This window comes from Equus asinus, chromosome 1 (genome assembly GCF_041296235.1).
Source record: "Equus asinus isolate D_3611 breed Donkey chromosome 1, EquAss-T2T_v2, whole genome shotgun sequence".
NCBI classification, from domain to species: domain Eukaryota; kingdom Metazoa; phylum Chordata; class Mammalia; order Perissodactyla; family Equidae; genus Equus; species Equus asinus.
Genome location: NC_091790.1, coordinates 119350624 through 119371135, shown reverse-complemented (window position 1 = coordinate 119371135; position 20512 = coordinate 119350624). Strand labels below are relative to the sequence as shown.

Genomic DNA, 20512 nt, shown 5'->3' with positions numbered 1-20512 from the left:
AAAGAAAATGAGGAAATAAGGGGGACGTAAGGATTGGGAGAGGTGCCACAGCAGAATCTCTCTGAGAAATTCTCCCATTACCGAAAAACAGAGAAAGCCCCATTTCAGCAAAAAAGCAAGGGAGGTTACACCTGACAGGCATGCTAGGGAAAAACTCTCCCTTTTCCTTTATAATTTAGATCTTCGGGTGGAGCGCTGCTCCCTTTCTATTTGGGCCTCAGGTCACTAATAGCAATTTTTTAAATATCAAATTATGTCACATCATAATGGCTTTTTGTGGCAGACAGAAATTGGCTTGAATATGTTTATCATAGTCAAGTTATGAGTTTAACTTGTGTTAACATATGGAAAAATGAAAAATATTAGGAGAAAAAGTTCATTTTAAATTATAATGCTAGGTTGCCCTTCAGTGAAAATGCAAGGTAGGAATAAAGCAATTGCAACTGTATTCCAATATCTATAACATACTCCTATTATCTTCTAACTTATATAGATAAAGACAGAGCTCTCTAAAAAAAGATAGAGATGGGATAGAGAGCTCCAGATAGAGGGGGAGATCTCTAGATAGAGATAGAGATATAAAAATCTATGGCTAATTTGAAAGATATTGTTTTCTTTTTTTGAAGTTATTTTTTTTTTTGCAGAGTAGTCATTAAGAAAGCTGCTGATCAATTATTATCATATAGTATTTATTGACCATCCATATCAGCATAGCACTACGGTAGTAAACACCTAAGTGAAATCTTAGCCCAAGGGAATTCACATTGTGAGGTATCAAGGTTAGGTCTTATTTACAGAGACAATAATACAAGGTTTTTGTTTTGTTTTGTTTTAATTCTACGCTATTTGAAATCACAATTTAAGAGCAAAGATAGGAACAGTCTGATTGAGTGAGGTGTTTAAAAGATCTTAGTCATTCTCATTCTAGATAGCATAAATGAGATTGGAATTTACCTTAGAAATTGACCAATAATAAAAGCACACTAATAGTTTAAAAAAATATAATTTAGGCCTATCAATTTATATTCATTCATGTAAACTGCAATGAAAGCAGCAAAACCCAATACTGCTCAAATGAGTACCTTCACGTGCTAATGACAAATAATTCTTATGTACTCATTAAAATCATATCTCTGCCAGGAAATATTTGGCCAGATTAGTTCTGTGTAACTTAAATCAGTAAGACAGCATTAAAAAATATATAATGCAAGCTTCACTGACTCAGCTAGATTTCTGACCAACAGTCTGCCTTACTGACATTTTAGTTTTTAATTGTACCACTATTCCTTGTAACCTGAAAAAACCTAACAGATTCTTTAGACTTAACTCTATAATCCATCAGTTTCATGGGCAACACAAATTTTATACTGTGTCTACTTCATTCTTGAATTTTACATTTTAATTCCTCTTGGCTTGTTCAGTAAAAAAGCAGTGATAAATAGAATGAAAAAACAAGAAGAGGTAAGTAGAAGTGGGATTTTCTGAAACCTTACATAGCTGATATATATGTCAACTACCTGAACTCGAAAAGATAACTTGGTTGGGTATAAAATTTTAGATCACATCATTTTTCTCCTCAAAATTCTGTAGGTATTGCTCTGTTACTTTGACTTGGAGTCTAAATGATAGATACCAAATTTAGATAACTCAGTATTGTCATTTTTGCCCCTTGCAGGTAATTTGTTGGAGTGCTCTGTTTATGTTTTATTTCATTCTTCATGCATGGAGACTTACAAGATAGTATATAATTATTTTAAATCACAAATTTTGCAGGATGAGTCCATGTGTGTGTCATTTCTTATTTATTTTGTCTGAGAGACAATGAACCTTTTCAAGCCATATACAGTCATGCGCCACTTAATGATGGGGATACATTCTGAGCAATGCGCCCTTAAGCGATTTTGTCATTGTGCAAACATCACAGAGTGTACTTACACAAACCTAGATGATACAGCCCACTACATACCTAGGCTATATGGTACTAATCTCATGGGACCACCATGATAATATGCAGTCTATCGTTGACTGAAATGTTGTCATGTGGTACATGACCTTACTCAGGCACTTTTTTCTCCCCAGCAGTGGGAATTTTTTTCAATTTTGTTTTGACTATTATTTCTGAGATTTACTTTTCAGAAACAATCAACAATTGTTATTGAATTTCCATTCTCTTTACATCATAGCTTCACTTTCGTTATTTTCATTTCTTTTTCTTTTTCTTTTGAATTCTGGGAGGATTTCTTTAGCTTGTTCTCTGCCATATTGATCTGATTTTCCACAGTATAATTTTATTTTTTACTGGCCCCATTGTGGATTTTAACTTTGCTATTGCATTTTTAGAGTCTTGCAGTTAACCTTATCTTGCCCATCTCTCTTTCCATCACATCCTGCTGCCCCTCCATTTCTCTATTCTCCACTTACGACCTTATACTCTCTTTCTTGGATGCCATGTTCTTTCTCATTCTATTGAGGATTTTTAACAGTTTTCTAAAAGTTTTTGGTTCCCAATTGGAAATAATTCGTGTGCTCTTCTTATGGGTTTTCAGGCTGATATTTCATTTCCTTTGTTATGCAATAATTGTCAAGGGTTGCATACAGTTGTTTTATTTTTTTTTCTATTTCCTCAGGCTGGAAAAAGAAAAGATTTGTCTAAGATCAGTATTTTTCAACAGTGAGGATACGTAGATTGATCTGGGGGTGACTCTTTCACTTTGGTGCTCTTTTAGTCCCAGAGCTTTGGCTGAATAATAGTTTCTATGTACAATTTTAGCTTAATTTAGTAGTATTTTGTAAACTTCCATGTAATGAACCTTTGCTTTACTGAGAAGGCGCATTCCCTCACTCGTGGGTTGGTTCTCCATCACTCTGAATTAATGGAGTACACAAAGAAGAATCCATAAACCCCAGAGTACACTCCTGCTCAAGTTCTCTTCTTATTAGCAGGAACCTACAGCACTTCCTTTGGGTATATTACACCTCCCAGGATGCAATGCCCTTCTGTTAGTCCTCTTCCTACTTCCTTCCTGCCCTGTGGTTTTCTGGGTTTTACAGACACCCATGGAGCAACACTTTGGCTGCCTGCCAGATGTACCCTCTTAGAATAAAAAAAAAAGTCTTTCCAGATACTTTATCCTGGAATCAGAAACCGGAAGGGAGCTTCAGAGCCATCTTCTCAGATTTTAGACCGTCAGATATGGAGGGCTATCAATTTCATATTTTAAAACAATTTCCCTATCCCTGGCCTTCATGGAACTATCCTCTCAGATTCTGGAACAAGGTTGGCTATAAATTCTAAAGTTTTGACATTGTTGTGAATTTTCATCCTTTCCATTTATATACATATAAGTGGAAATATAAATATATATTTCTCTATATTCATTTCTATCATCTCCAAGTTTCAGATGAAGAAACTAAGGCACAGAGCACATAAGTAACTTATCCAAGGAAAAAGTCAGAGGCAAGACTAGGCTGCAAACCCAGGAGATTTTATGCCAGAGCCTGTGCACTTAATCATTGAACTCTTTATCTTTTCTGAACATTATACTTAATTAAGCAATTAGTTTTATCATAAAATGACAACCGTCTTCTCAAATCATGGTTCTTCTCCCTGGTCACAGTTATGCGTGTAACAATTAGAATAATAATAGGTACCATTTATTAAGTACTTGACATGTGCTAGGCATTGGTTATGCAGTTAACATACATTATCTCATTCAATCTTCACAATTCTGCGTAATAGGTACTATTATTATTCCCATTTAACAAGTGAAAAACAACAAAATTAGGCCTTAGAGAAGGCAATAAATTTGCCCAGAGCCAAATAATTGGTAGATGGAAAGGCTGGGCTTCAATCTAACTCCTGAACTCAAGTGCTCACCTCTTATGCTATAAAGGCTCTATTTAACAGGTATAGAACATGCTGTATATAATTCTCCAAGAAACTGACAGTATATTTTGCTAAAAAGTCATATATTAAGAATTATCATTTTATATATTCAACTAAAAACAAATACCTTGTGACGTAGAAATGTTCCTTCCTCAAATGCAATAGTTGCAAATTAGCCAAAGACTTCTGAATGTATCTGTGGTAGGGGATTTACAATCCATAGTTTTTCCATCTTTACTTTGGTAGATCCTTGTGCACTGTGTGAAGAGGAGTTTTACCCTCTGACTTCCCGTAGGATTTAACCAGTGAGGAGTACTGGCAGGAAATTGGACAGATGAAAGAAAGGAAATTTGGGGTATTTGTTTTGCTCACTCAGTCCCTGAGGGGTCCTGCATGCTGGATGAGCACCAAGGTCGCTGCTCAGGCCTAGCAGTGATAATCTGCCCCTGGTAGCAGCCCACAAGTTTTGTGCTGCATCTTGAGCGTTCTCTGCACTCTATCTACCCCTGTAAATCATTCTTTCACCAAACTCACTCAAATCACCCAATTTAAGTGTGCCATCTCTCTTCTCTGCCAGGACCATGGCTGACACGAATGATCCGTTCTGGCACAGAACATATGCCTTACTATTTTAAAAGAGGATATTTTCCCAGGGTATATGTATTCTTAATGTTCATATGACTTTTTAAAAATAGCAAAGATATGTAAGTGTAATTACACAGAAAAGGATGTGTAATGTTACAGAAAACACACTTTCCTCGGGCTCCTAATGTTGACTTTTCAAATTGGATCTAATAAATCACTCATGACTTAGCTAAAGTACAATTTTAATGCAAGATGAATGGAATGCACAAGCAAACCCATGATTACTGTGCATAGAAAACTATTCCAGCTCACTTCAGCCATGTCAATTCTAGCCTAATTAGGATGCTCTAGGCACTTGAAGATTTACGTTTGGCTCAAGCATTTATAAGCCCAAACTAAATGTGTCTAATTACACTGTGTTATATAAACACAGCATCAAAGACAGCCAGTCACTTACGTTTATGACATATGTGATGAAATATCTGCAGGGCATCTCCTGGACAGGAGATTTTGAAGTTGAAGAACCTTGAGTGATCATTGGCATTATTTTTCTGTTCATAGCATTAGCAGGGATACAGAGAAATAAGTACTCTAAATATTGGAGGAAGTGTAAATTGATTGATTTAAAGTTAACATACTCTCTTAAAGACTTTAGTATAGCAATTTTATCTCTAAGAATTTATCCTAAGAAAATAATCACAAATGTGTGTAAAGATTTATCTATTCATATGTTCACTAACACGATCAATATAAACACCCCTATGAAGGAATATCCAGTCACTAAAAATGATGTTATGGAAGAATGTATAGCAGCATGGAAAAATGTTTACAAAGTATTCTAGACGGAAAAAAACAGGTATTAAAATTATATGTAAGCTATTCCTGGTGCCGGCCAAGACGGAGACCACCAGTCCCACTGATTACAACTAAAAACTTTGAACAGAATACAAAAAGCAACTACCCGAGGACTTTGAAAAGTACACATAGCAGGTGGATTGGAACTAAAGTGAAAACTTGAATAAAGATCCATAAAGGTTCATGGGGCTCTCCCTAGATTTGACCTGTGGGTGACCTGAATCCTGGAATTTTGCAGCGAGCACTGACAGCAAAAACTCCAACAGAAACACCTTATTTCCAGCCAGAGGACTGGGAAAAAGACTCCTATGTGCTCGAGATTGTGAGGGAGGTCCCTTTCTCCTCCCCAGTTTTTTCCCTTTCATTTCTCTCCCAGCCTTGCTCTGAGGTCAGACCCAGTTACAGAATTGCACTGGTAATAGCAGAAGTATCTAAAGCCCCAAAGAAAACTCATCTCTCCAGCCAGAGGAACTGAGAAAAAGGAAGCCCTGCTGCAAGAAGGGTGTGGCGGGAGTATGGGGCTTTTTCTTGATGCCTCATTGTGAAGGTAGCCACAACTGTGAGGGACTGCGCGACAGCAGGAGAGGCTGCAATTCTGAGAGGACTTTGTCTTTCTGGCCAGAGGAATCAGGAAAAGGAACATCCAAGAGTTGGAGAGTATGGGAGAAGCCACGGAGACCTGGAAAAGGGCAACTCCTAATTCTGTGTATGAATAGACAGAAGTCCTGGACCTGCGGAGAACAGACATAGAGAAGCGTAGCAGAGATGCCAAGATCTGAACTACCACAGACACCACCGCCCAGACTAAGCCCTGCGTGGTGTAAGCTCCAGTACGATCCAACAGGCATGGCAAAATCTTTGAAAATTCAGCTGACATCACAACTATCTTGAGAGAGAATATGAGTTTGAACCTAACGTGGTTGACTGCCTCCTAAACAATCAGACAGACAAACAAGTCAACATTCTCCAAAGGACTCTAACAGGACTCAGAGGCACATAACGTAATATTCAAAATGTTCAGGGCACATCCAAAATAACTCAACATACAAAGACCCAGGAAAATCTGACCAATGTTCAAAGAAAAAGACAATCAACAAATGCCAATTCCAAGATGGACCAGGTGTGGAAATTATCAGGCAAGGCCTTCAGGACAGCTCTTGCACATGCCTCCAGAAGGTGAAAGTGAACACTGTGTAAATGAATGAAAGATACAAATTCTTAGGTGAGAAATATAAGCTCTAAAGGAACCACAAGGAAATTTTAGAACTGAAATAGACAAAATCTGAAATTTAAAAATTTACTGGATGTGCTCAATAGCAGAACATAGACAACAGAGGAAAGAATCAATCAATTTGGAGACACATCAACAGAAACGATAAAACTTAAAGAACAGAGAGGAAAAAAATTGAAAAAATTAGCCAAGTCCTCAGTAACTGGTAGGACAATAATCAAAAGCTCTGATGTTCACACCAATGGAGTCCCAGAGGAAGCGTTAATTGAGAAAGAGAGGTGCAGAAAGAATATTTGAAGAAATAATGGCTGAAAACTTCTCAGATTGAGTGAAAGACATAAAATTGTAGATTCAAGAAGTTCAGCAAATCCCTATCAGGATAAATTCATAAAACCATGCCCAGACACTTCATAATCAGACTGCTGAAAGCTAAACATAAAGAAACAACTCTTAAAGACAGCCAGAGGAAAACAACACATCAAGAGAGCAATGGTTTGAATGACTGCAGATTTCCCGTTAGAAATCTTAGAGGCCAGATGACAGTAGTACAACATCTTTCAACTGATAAAAGAAAACAACTACTTGGACTATTTTACTCTCACTGTTCTTGGTGACAGTCAATTGATTTGGTCTCCCATCAATCCTGTGTATAGCAGAGCGGAACCCTGCCTCGTCTTTTTGCGCCATAGTCTCCCCTTCTGGCGCTGTATCAGACAAGGCTCTGCTGCTATTCACGGGGTGTTCACGGCCAATTTTCTTGGAAGTGAGTGGCCAGGTCCTTCTTCCTAGTCTGTCTAGTCTGGACGCCCTGCTGAAACCTGTCCACCACGGGTGACCCTCTTGGCATTTGAAATTTTGGTGGCACAGCTTTCAGCATCACAGCAACACGCAGCCGCTACAGTGTGACAACCAACAGAGGGGCGGTATGATTTCCTGACCGGGACATGGACCTGGACCTTTGCCATGAGAATGCCGAATCTTAACCACTAGACCACCAGGGCTGGCTATTTTACTAAGTTTTTAAAAGTATTTGACTGTTGGTAGCAAAAACTATAACACTGTCTATGGAATTTTCAAGTTATGTAGATATAATAAATACGACAACTATCACATAAAGTGGGGAGGGTAAATTGACAAGGCTTGTATGTTTTACCTGAAGTGGTAAACTGGTCACTCCAGACTGTGTAAAGCATGTAGATGGCAATCCCTAGAGACACTGAAATAATAATATAAGGAGACAGATCCAAACCCCAACAGTTAGATTAAAACGAAATACTAAAAAAAATTCAAGTAATCCTGAAGAAAGCAGGAAATGGGGAACAAGGGAACAAAAAAGCTAACAAAAAGAAAACAAATAATAAATGGCAGATCTAAATCCAACCATTTCAATAATTAAATGCACATGGTATCTACTAAAGGATAGAGATTATCCAGTTAAATTAAAAGAAAAGACTCAACTATATGTCGTCTGTAAGAAATCCACTCTAAATATATCAATGTAGATAAGATAAAAGTAAAAGAATGGAAAAATATATACCATTCAAACATCAATCAAAAGAAAGCTGGAGGAGCTTATATTAATATCAAGCGAAGCTGACTTTGGAACAAGGAAAATCTTCGAGGAAAAAGAAAAACACTTTATAATGATAAAAGGGACAATTCATCAAGATATATAGCATTGCAAAATGTGTATGCACTTAACAATGTATAGGCTGCAAAATACATGAAGCAAAAAGTGATAAAACTGAGATGGGAAATAGACAAACCTGCAATTATACTTAGAGACTTCAATGTTCCTTTCTAAGCCATTGAGATAGTAAGTAGACAGAAAATCATCAAGAATATAGAAGATCTGACCAACACTATTCACCAACTTTATGTAATTGACATTTAAGAAACAATCCACCCAATGATAGAAGAATACATATTTTTTTTCAAGTGCACATGGAATATTCAACATGATAGTCCACATTCCGGGCCATAAAATCAAACTTAACAAATTTAAAAGAATTTAAATCATGCAAAGAATGGTCTCTGATCATAATGGAATTAAAGTAGAGAGAAATGACAGAAAGATATGTGAGATATATCCAAAAATGTGTAAATTACACAACATGCCTAAATAACCCTCAGTAAAACAGAAAAGACTCTTATGGGGGTAGGGCGCATGTGGGAAATCTCTGTACCTTTCCCTCAATTTTGCTGTGAACTTAAAACCGCTCTAAAAAAATAAAGTCAATAAATTTTTTTAAAAATAGAAAGACTCAAAGGGAATAAAAAAATACTTTGAAGTGAATGATAATGAAAATAAAATGTATTAAAACTTGTGAGATGTAACTAAAGCCGTACTTAGCATTAAATGCTTTTATAGAGAAGAAGAAAGGACTCAAATTAATAAATGAATAATCTAAGCTTCCATATTAAGAAACTAGTAAAAGAGGAACAAACTAAACCCAAAAAAACAAAGGAAGAAAATAAGAGAGGTTAAAAACACAAAGCAATGAGATTGAAAAAAGAAAAAGTAACAGGAAAAAAACAATGAAACCAAAAGCTAATGCTTGAAAAAAATCAATAAAATTGAGAAATGATTAGCCAGACTGATGAAGTAAAAAGAAATAAGACACAAATTATCAAAATCAGGAATAAAATGTGGTTATCACCATAGGCCCTACGGACAGTAAAGAAAGGTAAGGAGAGAATACTGAACTTAGATGAAATGGGCCAGTTGCTTGAAAGATATAAACTACCAAATCTCAATGAAGAAGAAATAGATACCTTTAATAGTCCTATATCTTGAAATCAACCAATCTGAACTTGTCATTGTAACTTTCCCACAAAGAAAAGTGTAGGCTCAGTGGTTTTCACTGGTAAATTCTATCAAAAGTTTCAGCAACAGGCAACGGCAATTCTACTCACTCTCCCCCAGAATCCTGAGGAGGAACAAGGCTAGCATCACTCTAACATTAAAGTCAGACAAAGAAGAAGAAAAACTGCAGAGCAGGGCTGGTCCTGTGGTCTAGGGGTTAAGTCTGGCGTGCTCTGCTCCCTTGGCCTGGGTTCAGTTCCCAAGTGTGGACCCACACCACTCATCAGCCATGCTGTGGCGTCAACCCACATACAAAATAGAGGAACACAGCCACAGATGTTGGCTCAGGGTGAATCTTCCTCAGCAAAACAAACAAACAAATATTCCTCATAAACAGAGAGGCAAAATCAACAAAAGATTAGCAAACCAAATCCAGCGATATATAAAAAGGACAATATATCACAATCAAGCGCATTTACCCTGGGAATATAAGACTCATTCAATATTCAAAAATCAATCAATGTACTTCTCCATATTAACAAGAAAAAAAAGCCATATGAACATCAATAGATGCAGTTAAGCAAAATTCAACATCCATTTACGATATTTTTTTAAAAGCCTCTCAGCAAACTAGAAATAGAAGGAAAGATGCTCATACTGATAAAGGATATGTGCAAAAAAATATATAGCTAACATCCTACTTAATTGCAAAAGACTGTTTTCTTTCTAAAAAATAAATAAGGCAGGGGTAAACACTCTCAGCACTTCTACTCAACATTGTACTAGAAGTCTTAGCCAATGTGAAAAAACATGAAAAAGAAACAAAAGCCATGAAAATTGGAAAGGAAGAAAACTGTCTCTATTAGCAGATGACATAACTGTTTATATAAAAAAATGAAAATCCCCTGGAATCTATAGCAAAGCTCTTAGAGTGAATAAGTGAGTTTAGCAAACACAGGATACAAGGTCAATAGGCAAAATCAAATGAATCTCTATATACTAGCAATAAACAACCAGAAAGTAAAATTTAACAAAACAATACTATTTGTTTCACTGCAAGGATGGCAAGTACACATGTGAAACAGATGAAAAGACGTTCAACATTATTAGCTACTTGGGAAATGCAGGTTACAACCACAATGAGACATCACTACACACCAATCAAAACAGCTAAAATTAAAAATACTAACAACATCAAATAACTGGCAAGAAGGAGGAGAAACCGTATCACTCACCTATTGCTGGTGGAAACATAAAACGGTACACCCACTCTGGAAAACAGTTTGGCAGTTTCTTTTAAAACTAAAATTCCTACTACCATCCAACCTAGCAGTTGCCCTCTTGGATACTGATGCCAAAGAAATGCAAACTTACGTTCATACAAAAACCTATGCATGAATGTTTGTAGTAGCATTATTAATAATTGCCCCAAACTGGAAACAATCCAGGTGTCCTTTAATGAGCGTCTGTTCAAACAAACTGTAGAAGATCCATATCATGAAATACCACTCAGCAATAAAAAGGAACAAACCATTGACACACACAACAACTTGGATGAGGCTCCAGGGAATTCTTCTGAGTGAAGAAAGCCAATCCTCAATAGTCACATATATGATTCCATTTATATAATATTATCGCAATAACAAAATCAGAGAAATAGAGAACAAATTAATATTGCCAGGGATCAGGGATAAGGTGAAAGGAGAAGACAGGAGTGGCTATCAAAAGGTTACACGAGGTACCCTTGTGGTGACGTAACTGTTCTGTATCTTGAGTTTTAATATCAATATTCTGATATTATACTACAGTTGTGCAAGATGTTACCATTGGGGGAAACTGAGTAAAGCCTACACAGGTCTCTCTGTATTATTTCTTGCAACTGATATGAATCTATAATTATCTCAATAAAAATGTCAATTAAATATAAAAGATTTAATAATAAGCTAATTTTTAAAAGTACCATTTATAATTCCACTAATAAAAATAAAACACAAGTATAAAGCTAACAAAATATGTGCAGGAGCCATGTGCTGAAAACTATAAAATACCAATGAAAGAAATCAAAGATCTAAATAAAGGGAGAGATATATCGTGTGCATGGATTGGAAGAGTAAATATTGTCAGATGTCAACTTGCCCCAAATCGTTCTATAGATTCAATGAAATCCCACTCAAAAATCGCAGTGCGTTCGTTTGTAGATATCCACAAGAGTACTCTAAAATTTAAACAAAGGCAGAGTAATTAGAATAGCCTAAACAAATTTTTAAAAAGAACAAAGCTGGAGGACTCACACTATCCGCTTTCAAGATTTAAGGTAAAGTTGGAATAATCAACACAGTGAGCTTCTTGTGAACATAGACCCATCAGTGGAACGGAACACAGTCCAGACACAGACCCTCACGTAGTCAACTGATTTCTAACAAAGCCGCAAAGGCACTTCAGTGGCAAAGGATAGCCTTTTCAAGAAATGGTGCTGGAACAACTGTGCATCCATATGCAAAGGGGAAAAAAAAGGACTCAACTCTACACTCGTCTCACACCTTATCAAAAACTAACTTGAAATGGATCAAAGGCTAAAACTACAAAACTTACAGAAGGGAGTAGAGGAGAAACTGTGACTTCGGGTTAGGTAAAAAGTTCTTACGTAAACATCAAAAGCATGTTTCATAAAATAAAAAAATTAACTAATTAGATGTCATCAAAGTGATAAACTTTTGGTATAAAGACACTACTAATAAAATGCAAAGATACAGCATGAACGGGAAGAAAATGTTTGCTAATCACGTATTTGGTAAAGAACTTTTTTTGGTTTACACAAAAACTCTCAAAGCTTAATAAGAAAATCTTATTTTTTTAAATGGCAGAAGATTTGAACATTTTGCAAAGAAGATTATTTGTATGGTAACAACACACAGGAAAAGATGCTTAACATCATCAGTCATGAGGGAAATGCAAATTAAAACCACAATGAGATATGACTACACACCTATTAGAATAGCTAAAACAAGAAAAACTGAGAACACCATGCACTGACGGGGACACAAAGCAACTAGAACCCTTGTGTATTGCTGATAGCAACGCAACATGGCACATCCACCCCGGACAACAGTTTGGCAGTTTCTAATCAAGTTAAACATTTACCTGCCATATAACCAAGCAATCCCTCTCCTGGATACAGACCCAATAAACATGAAAACTCATGATAGTACAAAAACTCGTACGCAAATGTTTATAGCAGCCTTTTCCATAATCACCCAAACTAGAAAAAACTCAAATGCACTTGAACTTACGAATGGATCAACAAAGTGGTACATTAATACCATGGAATACTACTCAGCAATTAAATGGAACAAACTATCAACACACAAAACAACATGGAGGAATCCGAAATGCATTATGCTAAATTAAAAGAGCCAGACTCAAAGGCCATATCCTGTAGGCCTTATATGTTTTCCTAGAAAAGGCAAAACTATAGGAATAGAGAATAGATTTGTGGTGGTTAAGATTCAGGGGAGGGTTTGACTATAAGGGGACTGCACAAAAGAATATTTTTAGGTGATTGTGGCGGTGGCTACATGACCGTATGCATCCATCTGTCAAAAGTCATAGAATTGTACAGCAAAAACAGTGAATTTTGGTGTATTTTAATTAAAAAATAGATTTATACAAAGCATATGTATATATTGAACTTTTTCTAAAGAAAAGTATATATATGGTTCAAAAGGCAAATACCAAAATACCAACACTGGTATCTCTGAGTGATAAATATTTTTCTCTGTAATTTAAAAATATTTTTTATAAAGAATATAATTTTTCTGAAATCTGACTATATATGTACACACATATTTGCATATATACATATATCTGCAGTCTGAAACTCTGTGTTTCTGCATGTGTATAAAGTTCTGAAATAAATACATGCACAGAAAATTAGAGATAATTAAGATGGAATATACTTTCTTTCCTATGGTTTCCTATACTGTACAAATTTTCTGTAATTCTATGTATTGCTTTTGAAATTAAATGTTTACATTATAACACAGCCTGACAGGTCTAAATATAAGTCAATACGAAGGGACTAGGCCATTGTCTGACTGACTTCTTAGAATTCCATGCTTCTAAAGCACTGTAATGAACACATCCCATATTCTCAAGATTCGAAATGACAGTATTCTTGCCATTTTGCAGATTCAAGCAATTTCTCTGGTTATGCTCGATTGGCCTATTTGATCACGCCTATTGAAGCTACATCCCATAGCGTGCTCCACTCCACAATGGATCTGAACACGGGGTCTCCCGAGTTCGAGGAGAGCTCTGTGCTCATGGTGCAGGGCCACCTTGCAGGTGAGACATGGGCCCTTTAACTGTCTAGCCACAGGCTTCTAGACACAAAAGAAAGCTCTGTTGTTATGGAATCCTAAGCAGAAAGATTTTTTCCAAGCATGCCTGGATGACAGGAACATCTGATTCTAGATGGAAAATTGTACTATTGTTCACGCTTCCACAGAAACACATGACATTTCAGGGGAACACAGAGAAACAAATGAAAACCCTCAAGAGTAGCTACCAATTTTGCTAAATGTTATACCAGACATGGGGGACGGCGGGGATGGGAAAAGAAGTGACCTCAACTAGCGGTCAGATGACTCTCTGTAATTTCAATAACAGTTGCAACTAAGAAAGAGAATGGGTGATTATATCACCAACTATTTCCCCCACACTGACAAAACCAGGCCTTTATTTTATGTCTGATCCAAAAGAAACACTTTCAAAGAAGGTGAAGAAGATTCTATGCAAAGCATTATACTCACAATTCTTCCCATAGGTTATGAAAAAGCATTATATAATCCTTGAACTTTATAGGCACATTTCAGGGTCAAGTCTGATTCCACCGAAAAAAAATGTGCAGTTTCACCCTCTTTGTATAAAATCCAAAAAAAAAAAACCAACCCACCTAATTCTGTTCACTGAGTACTCAGTGAACTACTGGCCTTCACATGGCACTCTGTGGTTTCGACTGGCAAAGCTAAGTACCATAGTTACATAATAATATACAGAATCTCTTCTCAAGAGATTTTATTTCCTACTTAAAATTCAGTCATGAACTAGAGTCAAGAATATTTTATTATAAGTACATAAGTAAGTATAAGACCAAATGAATTAGTTAGTATACTTATGAAGTTTATTCTGCCTTTTTTAAAAAAATGTCAAAAATTCTTAGCATGTCTAAAAGCAAAAACTGCATGTTCCAGGTATACTTGACCATTTCCTGTGCTTTGAAGGCCCCAACCTTTCCTACCTCTGAGCCCTTACTTATCTTGCTCCCTCTGTGCTTTTCTTAAATTCTTTTGCAATACAGATTTGGATAACAAAAATAAAGACTCACATTATCTTACTTTAAACCTCTACAAAAACGTCTTCACCCTATCAAAATAGAAGACCATATCTTTGCCTGGCATAAAAATCAGATACAAGAAACATCAATTATAAGAATATTTCTGTACTATATTCTGCTAAACACCAATCAAAGGCATCATTTACTATGCTACCCGATGTCCTTTATATGACAATCTGAGTGATAAATAACCTTGAAAAGTCAGTGCTTGGAAAGAACTGTATTTTTCCTGATAAATTGTTATGCTCCCTTTATTCCAACACTAGAGATAATGCAATCAAATTTGTATTCTTTTTCGCCTTGGCTGCTCTGAAGATTAGCTAAATTTGTTTCTCATTTGCAATAAATAACCTATCCCTGGTGCCTAATACTTATTTTTCTCCTTTTTTATTTTAAAATTGTAATTTTTTACAACATATATTTAATTATGTCACAGTAAAAGTCACCTTAAATATGTTTTGAAATATGTTTAAATATGTTTTAAAGGCAGAATCAATATACTGAGGCTGTGTCCTACAAGCCATTCTATGTTAAATTACAAAACGTAAACAGGGTGGCCAGAGCAGCATTTATCAAACCAGAACGTAAAAGAAATCACCTAATGATCTCATTAAAGTGCAGATTCTAACACAGAAGGTCTGAGGGGGAGCCTGCGCTTCCACTTTCTGGCAGGCTCCCGGGTAAGGTCCATCCTGCTGGTCCTCAGACCACACTTGGAGGAGGCAGGGCCTAAGCAAGTCAGAACAGGAAGAACAATGAGTGAAATGGAGTCTTAGGAGATGATAACTCTCAAAATCGTGAGTACCACCAATGATGGCAAATGAGATAGCCAGATGTTTGGTTCAATCTTTAAAAATCAAAACATCCGAAATCCAGCATCAATATTAATTTTTAATAACAAATATCCAGTCCACATTGTCCAAAGAAGCTGATTCTGACTCATGGATTAGGCATTCCACCACACACAGCTGAATAAAGTTCTGCTTATATATTTTTAAAAATCTCTATTATTTTGAATGTTTGAGGAGGAAACAGGACAAGAAAAGAATACTCACTGAAAATTTGGAAGGAGAAAGTTTCCATTTATTCAAATGTTTACTAAACACCCATTATACTCCAGCACTACATTTTGAGGCCTTAACCTAGAGTTGCCTTTTTCTTTTAATTTATTTACACTGGTTTTATTCTGATTTTTCATTTTTATTATCTTTGCGGGGCAATTGTCCTTTAATTAGTGAATAAGTGAATGATTCTGTGTCATCTGAAGAAAATTCATCAGCTTTGATGCTGGTTAAGGAAATACGTGAACATCAGTGAGTTTAAACTCTCTTTCTTTCCAGCTTATTTCCAGTCACAGTCTTCCTTCTCCTGGCATGACACGTTGCATAACGATAATTTCTAAAATACTTCATAGTACAGAAAAGACCTAGTTTTTCCAATGTTGTTCAGTTTTATAGATTCTCCTATTGTCCACTGTTACATGTATGTCTTCTCTGCATAGCTTCAGGGACTCGGTAGATAAAAACCTGTATTTTGGTGAAAGCTAAAATGAACCACTTATCTAATATACGTAAAGAACTGGCTGAGTCACCGCATGAGTACAACATTTAAGTTTTTTTTCTGGGTCAGAGGATTTAGAGCCAAGTGTACCAGTTTTCTATTGCTGCTGCAACAAATTACAATAAATTTAGTGGCTTAAACGACACACATTTATTACCTTACAGTTCTGGAGGTCAGAAGTCCAGAATGGGTCTCACTGGGCTAAAATCAAGGCATCAGCAGGGCTGTGTTCCTTCTGGAGGCTCAGGGGAGAACTTATTACCCTTTCCAGCTTCTAGACACCTTCCACACTCCTCGGCTCTTGGCCCATTTCTCCATCTTCAAAGCCAGCAATGTTGCATCTCTCTGTGATTTTCTTCCACAGTCACATCTTCCTCCAACTGACCCTTCTCTTCACTTCCCTCCACTTTCAAGAACCCTTGTGATGACGCTGGGTCCACGTGGATAATCTGGGATAATCTCCCTATTTTAAAGGCAGCTGATTAGCAACCTGAATTCTCCTTTGCCATGTAACTTAACATATTCACACGTCCTGGGGATTGGAAGGTAGGCATCTTTGAGGGCCTATTCTTTTGCCTACCGCACCAAGACAGTGGTCCATTTCCATTTACAAACTTGAATTTTCCTGAAGCAATTTAGTTCTCTTGAAGCTCTTGGGGAAGAACAACATAAGATTACCGATGGCAATAACTTGTATTTCAGTTTTTAACCATGAGCTCTGATTCTATTGGGATGACTCGCAAACTCAAAGGAAGATACAGACATAACTGGAATGGCCACTGCCACACCACCATCTGCTCCCGGATACACGTCGCCTGAAGCTCCCAACTCACAGTCTGGTAAACCGAAGCCATTGTACACGGAGTCAGACTGGGGTCACCAGGGTAAATGTCCCGACTTTCTGCAGTCCAAGTTGGCTAGAAAAAGAGTCTTCTCATTAAACTTTTGAGAAGCTAAACTCTTTTCCAAAATTGCTCTAGTGAGCTTGGAATCATCACAATTGTCCAAGGCACTAAGTAATGAAGTTTATTCAGTTTTCTTAAACACAAAAAAATGAAAAGTTAAATGAGTCAATTATAGTAGCCCAATCTTTTCCCGCCATTACCAAGGACTGACAGGTTGGTTGTTTTGACAGCTGTCCAACGCTTAAGCTCTAAAGACTCGAAATCTCTAATAATAAAAAGAATAACACTTTGCATGAGTGTTTTTATGAATATATTCTAGACATACTTTCTCACAGGAACTCTTGATTAAAGATAATTATCATATTTCAATCAGAGGCCACAGAGAGTAAAAAGTCTGAATGATTGGCTGAAGGTTCTCTACAAACTGAATTGAAATATGAAACAAAGTAAAAGTTACCAATTTGGATTTATGGCCTGAATTCTGATAGACAAAAGCATATTGGTGGCGATTAGTGTTCTTTAAAATAGGCAAGTCCAAGCATCAAAGGCTATATCAACATAAACTGCATGACAGCTTGAGTAGAGTCAGACGGGCTCTTCTACAGTCTCATGGCGCAGAGGTCATGAGGGGGATATGGCTTCTCGTGAGCCTGATTTCTTAACATACAGTGAGCAGTGTCAGCACGAGCAGCCGCCATCTCTCATGGGTTAACCAACACCCTCAACTTCTACCCCTCTCACCTGTTGACCCACCCCTGCTCCCCCAAACCGTACCTAATGCAAAGGTGCTTCTGAGACCGCCCACAGCTCCTATGGCTCTGGCGGAGTCTCCATCAGTGTCTTAGCTCAGCACTGCTCCTCGGCAACACTCAAATGGGCCATCGAAGCAAGATCCGACTGAGGAATGGGATAAGGCAGTGATCCAAGAGGAATTTTGTTCACACAGCCCCTAAAAGAACTCTGAAAATCTATGCACACATTTTTAAAGAACATCTAAGCATTTTTAACATAAGTTTAAACACGTGAAAAGGGGACATGATTTCTAACACTCTGATACATATTTATCAGAACCTCAGGGCTGCAGACTTCACTCATTCCTCTATGGAAAATGTCTGCTATACATCATAATTGGCAGAGCCAATCCACATGGACAAGCCAATCAACCCAATGAGACTTCCTGTCAAAACAAGTCTGACTTCGTTTTCCAATCAAATAGGAAGATAGTCCTGGTAACAGCCACCTATCTTCTGAGTGCTGAACACACAGACAAACACAGCACAGAGCCTTGTCATATGCTGAGCCCTTGAATGAATGGGGAGGAAGAAAGGGGAACTGGCAGGTGCGCCCATGTTCAGAGGGAGATCAGTTTCAGGAAAGAGATGGAAGTTGAGGATCTGAAAGTGAAACTCCCTGAAACACTCTATGCCCTGGGAAGTCTGGGTGTGTGCACAGCTTGGAGACTACTGGGAAAAAGCACTTACTTCCTGTCTGAAAGTATCTAACAGGATACAAATATAGGTGGTAGCTCTAAACAAAACCCCTCTGACTGCCTTTCCTAACAAAAAAGCCTAAGCCTTTGTTAATATCTTAAACCAGCTATGAAGTTCTCTTCATCAATACCAGGGTCAACCATCAGGGATCATAACCTTGAGTAGCCAACTTGTGTATGACCTTGGACAGTTGTGGCGTCCAGGAATCGGCTCTCCATTTTCTCTAATCCTTAGACTTGGTCGCTCTTGCTTTAACCCTCTGCCCACGTGATCATCTCTTAGTGTGTGGTTGACCCAACCTAAATTAGTCATCTTTCACTCTGAAGATCCTGGGTTCCACTCCGTGTTATCATTGGGTCTTTTGCTCATGTTCCAACTCTCTGGCCCTTTTAGTGCCAGAAGTGGATACGCTTTCTTTTTTTTGAAAAACAAAAACAAAAACCAACAACTCCAACTGCCAAGGCTATCCTGTTGCGCCAAAACAAGAGCCGCTTAGGCATCTACTGCGAACTTGTACGCGGGAAGGAGGAGCACAAGGTCACGCTGGAAATGCACTTTGAAAATCTCTCTCCCCTAATGTTTCTGGGGTAAAAGGTTGTAAGTAAATTACTGACAATGGGCAAAAAAACAGACGCAAAAAAAAAAAAAAAAAACCTTTATTAGGCACTTTCTCTTTTTTCTGAAGAGGATTTGGGTCCTTTCAGAGGACACTCCACTCAGTTCGCCAATACCCAGTTTCCTTCAGTGACTGCAACTGGATCCCACGGCGGGTGTTCTGGAAAGCGTCTTGGGGCGAATGGGTATGAGGCCACTCATGACCAAGGTGGTCCAATCCATTTGCCAAGTCGAGAATCTTTCCGCGTCACCTCTTAGCAGGAGGTCTGTGTCCCCCTCCAAGCAGCCCACCACCTGGGCTCACCCCACCTCCACTCGTGCCCCAGCTATCAAGTAACGCCGGGTGGCTGCGAAGGTGCTGCTGCGGGGCCACTTGAGACGCAATCACCGGGGAAGAGGCGAGGACAGGGTGGATGCTGGCGGCGCGCGCGCGCAGGTGCTGGAGCACCCACAGACACACAGGCTCCGGGTGCGCGGAGGCCCGGGGTGGGGAGGCGGGGACGGCCTTACCAGATCAATGAACGTCAGGAATTTCCAGCTCCCTCCGTAGGTCTGATGCGAGGGCATCTCGATGGCCTTGTAGTTGCACAGGATGGAGCAGTAGGACAGCAGGATCGCCGCCCGCAGCACCTGGCAGGGGACGAGCGCCATGTTCGCCAGAGGCCCGGGCTGGCGCGGCGGCGAGGAGGGCGGGCGGAGGCGCGGGCGGGGCGGGCGCCGTGGGAACCCGGGCCGGGCGGGGCTGCGCGGGGCCCGCGGGACAGCGCGGCCGCGGGCCCGGCGACCTCCGCGGGCGGGCGGGCGCTCCGGGCGGCGTGGCGTCAGCGCTTCCGTCACCTCCGTCATTCTGCTCCTGCGTCCGCGGGCCCCGGGAGACCCGGCCGGGGGCGCCCCCTAGGCGTGCCAGCGGAGGGTGGGCCTCCGAGCGCGCGCCGAGCCCCGGACCGCCGCCGGGGGCATCCGTCGGGCGGAGGGGAACCTGCACTGAAGGAGGGGACCCCAGGGTCGCCCAAGGTTCCACACTGCAGTGGAGGTCAAGGGGGGCTTCCTGTTGGCCAAGTGGGGTGCTCCGTGCGGAAGGACCGGCGGAGGAGTGAACGCGGGGTGTAAACCCGCACCCCGCGGTACCCACGAATGACTTGCTTTATTTTGGACCCAGTTGGATTTTTAGTGTTAGACTACTG

The 20512-nt window shown here is 38.9% G+C and overlaps 1 protein-coding gene and 1 long non-coding RNA gene across 11 annotated transcripts in view; both read right to left on the bottom strand.

Moving 5' to 3' along the window:
* Window positions 1-18774, bottom strand: part of LOC123285273 (uncharacterized) — a 31419-nt gene extending 12645 nt beyond the window's left edge. Inside the window, exons 1-2 of the long non-coding RNA XR_011502424.1 lie at window positions 17998-18774; window positions 16476-17356 (exon numbers count right to left, since the gene is read on the bottom strand). This is a non-coding gene — a long non-coding RNA (uncharacterized lncRNA). The remainder of the gene's footprint in view (window positions 1-16475; window positions 17357-17997) is intronic.
* Window positions 1-20512, bottom strand: part of AIG1 (androgen induced 1) — a 308996-nt gene that overhangs the window by 206968 nt on the left and 81516 nt on the right. For 3 of the 10 annotated variants that reach the window (XM_014850696.3, XM_014850694.3, XM_014850699.3), the window contains exon 1: window positions 19839-20143. The exons of 1 other annotated variant lie outside the window; for it this stretch is intronic. In XM_014850696.3, the coding sequence (XP_014706182.1) occupies window positions 19839-19979 (141 nt within the window). In that variant the 5' untranslated portion in view covers window positions 19980-20143. Of the gene's footprint in view, window positions 1-19838; window positions 20183-20512 lie in introns of those variants that run through there. 6 more of the 10 variants (XM_014850697.3, XM_070506521.1, XM_070506526.1 and 3 more) reach the window with 5 other exon arrangements.